Source organism: Lactuca sativa, chromosome 3 (assembly GCF_002870075.4).
Source record: "Lactuca sativa cultivar Salinas chromosome 3, Lsat_Salinas_v11, whole genome shotgun sequence".
NCBI lineage: Eukaryota > Viridiplantae > Streptophyta > Magnoliopsida > Asterales > Asteraceae > Lactuca > Lactuca sativa.
Window position 1 is genome coordinate 7310452 of NC_056625.2, and position 3012 is coordinate 7313463.

The 3012-nt window shown below is 34.4% G+C and overlaps 1 protein-coding gene across 1 annotated transcript; it reads right to left on the bottom strand.

Annotated features, from left to right (window-relative positions):
- Window positions 1-403: 403 nt before the first annotated feature.
- Window positions 404-2114, bottom strand: LOC111920759 (zinc finger A20 and AN1 domain-containing stress-associated protein 7). Its single transcript, XM_023916319.3, has 2 exons — window positions 1783-2114; window positions 404-1075 (listed from the first exon to the last, which is right to left on the bottom strand). Exon 2 carries the CDS (start codon window positions 1060-1062, stop codon window positions 568-570), a length of 495 nt encoding a protein of 164 aa, XP_023772087.1. The 5' UTR covers window positions 1063-1075; window positions 1783-2114; the 3' UTR covers window positions 404-567.
- Between the last annotated feature and the right edge of the window lie 898 nt (window positions 2115-3012).

Genomic DNA, 3012 nt, shown 5'->3' on the forward strand with positions numbered 1-3012 from the left:
GATTGATTAAAGAAGAGAGAGAGAGAAATTTTTTTATTACATTAATATTAAAATAAAGGATAAAATGTTTATGAAAATAAAAAAAACAAATTAAAAGGGTATATCAGTAATTTTAAGTTTAACGGTGACCATTTCCACATAGAAACATGACTAAAAGGATCATGAAATCAAAAACATCGATGTTTGGACGAAAACCCCAAAAAAATACATACCACAGGGACCAATTTTGCAATTGTGTCTACAAAGAAAACAATAACCGCCAAATAAACCCCAATATAATAAATAAAAAAACATGGCGCCTCCTACTATCACTAAAAAAACTATTGATATTTGATATTTTTATTATTGTATCAAATTATATAAAAAATAGAACTTCTAAATTTCTAAAAACCACCAAGAAAACTAATCCAATAATACATTCAACTTTTATTAAGAAATCAAATCCAATAAACTTTTAAAACCCACCCCACTCCCTTCCTAACATACACCCTTGACCCCACCCCCCACCTTCAATTCAACTACCCTACCCCAACCCAAATACGAACCGGAGTTATTTTATAGCTTGAATCATATCCGGTTCACCTTATCAGCTTTAACAACCGGGTTAGCCTTAGCTATGGCGTCCCTTCCACTTCTCTTGAAATCAAATTCACAATCATGCTTCTCCGGATACCTATGGCTTCCACAAAAACTTTCCCCGCACTTACACTTGAATCCCATCACCCCAATCTTCTTCTTACAAGTCAAGCACCGGTTTGATACCTTCACCTCCTCCGCCGTTGAAGGTTGCGAGGCCGTTTCAGGTACGGACGCCGGAGATAAAGAAGAGGATGGAGACGCTGCGGACTGGGGAGGGAAGGAGACGACCTTGTTTACCAGCTTGTCCACGGCGGCTTTGGCGGAAGCTACTTGCTCGTCTTGGATTCGAAGGTCACGGAAGCATTTGGAGCAGAGGTTCATCGTCGCCGCCGTGCCGAAGAAGCCGCAGCCGTTTGCGCAGAGTGCAGGCTCGGAAGGCTGGAAGCTTGTTGCGTCGTTCATCTTGTTCGCATCAGAACCCATTTCGATCGTTTTGCTGTAGAAATCACAATTTCAGAAATTTACGATCCAATTTTTGTTTTAGAACAAAGAGAATCGATTTGGTTTTACACGAAAGACGCGCAGCCGGAATTCTGATATTTATAAGCGAAGGTAAACAGATTATTTTTTGACTTGATCAGAAATAGGAAACTAATCCGTAATTAAATATCCATACTACCCCTACTAGAAGCTGAACCGTGACACATCCACAAGGGTAATTTTGTCATTTCAAAGACCTTAAACCGTCTTTCATGAGACAAAAAGACACATCTACCCTTTCTGTTTTGGCAAGAAACCCAGTACGTAATATTCGAACAATAAAAGCTCAAGGTCTTGATTTTCAGAAAACTTTCCGGAAGGATCCAAAATGTTCTCGAATTAAACATTGAGAATCAATCAATAAAAAGAAAAAGATTTTAAACATTCGCAAAGTACAAGGAGGAATAATTCTCGATTGAAATTACAAGTAACTATGAACAATCGTCAATCGAAGAAAATCAATCTGTTATTGAGAAGAGAGTAATTCTTGATTAAAACTAAAGACGATTACAAAATAATCAGATCGTCCGATAACTGCAACGATATCTATGGCACATAATTGGATTAAAAAAATACTTATTATATAAAAAAAGAATCGATGGATCGTTGATAGCAGCAAAAAATAATCCATGGCAAAAGAAGATTTTCATGAATTAGTCGTACCTGTCTCTTTATCCCTGATGATGATGACCACGGTGCGATGCTTTCTTACTCTTGCGTCTCGTGTGAATTTGGGTCTCTACAATTCTGAATCAATTGATAGATAAAAGGCGTTGAGATTCTAGAATCGTGTATAATTAAAGAAATGTGATGATGAAGATGAAAGATGGTGAAAAGGAATTGGAGGAAGAAAGAAAAGGAAAAGGGTGAAATTGGGAATATAAAAAGATGATAAGATTGTGAACCACCACCGGCAGCGACCCAAACACAAACAGCACCTGTGGTTGTGTTATGGTGTATCTGCAGCCTACCGTAATTAGCATGTGGTTTTCCTTTCATTAGCAGTTTGCTCGGTCAAGGACTCAAACATGCCGATTAAAAAAAAAAAAAAAAAAAAATCTAAACTAAAATTCATTTACGAAAAAAAAAATATGAATTATTAGTAAAAATGAAGATTTTACTTATTTTTTCCGGTTTATTAGTTTCATTAGTAACATGGTTCAATTAAAGTCATATTATTTAACCATAATTTACGAATAAGTTCCAACCCAAAATTAAGTGATGATTTTGTTATTTTCTCCATGTAACATACATTTTACGGTTTCATTACCGACCTAAACGTATAATCATCTTGCGTTGATGAGATGGATATGTTGGATTATATAATGTTATGTTTACCATAAAACTTGATATCCTGCTATATTGTATATTTTTTAGAATATAAAATGTATTTAATAAAGACTGTAATAATTACATAAACTAGCATCAATTTCGTTATTTTTTTTTCTAAGTTTATAAGAAATTTCAAATTGTCTATCTAATCTTATGTAACCTAGCATATCCATTTCATTAGCTCATTTTCCGCTCTTTTTTTTACCGGAAACACACATTTTATTCGTTTCATTACCGACCTAAATGCATAATCATAAATGAGCCGATGAGATGTATATCAAGTTCTATGGTAAATGTAACATTATATAACATATAATATCCATCTTTTTTTTAGAAAGAGAACATATAATATCCATCTTATCAACTTATATAATGATAAGACGTCAAGGTAAGAAATCAAAGGGAAATTTGTAGAAAAGTCACAATATTTTGAAATTTTTTTTAATAAGGTCATATATATTTTTTTGAACAGAAAGTCACGACTATTTAACCCCAAGAAACCGGTTACTTTATTCATGTCAGCCATTTTTGACCTGTTCAGTAGGTCATACGACCAAATCG

What these genes read in the sequence shown, in the direction of transcription:
- LOC111920759 (XM_023916319.3), bottom strand. Translation starts at nt 1,062, where the DNA reads ATGGGTTCTGATGCGAACAAGATGAACGACGCAACAAGCTTCCAGCCT.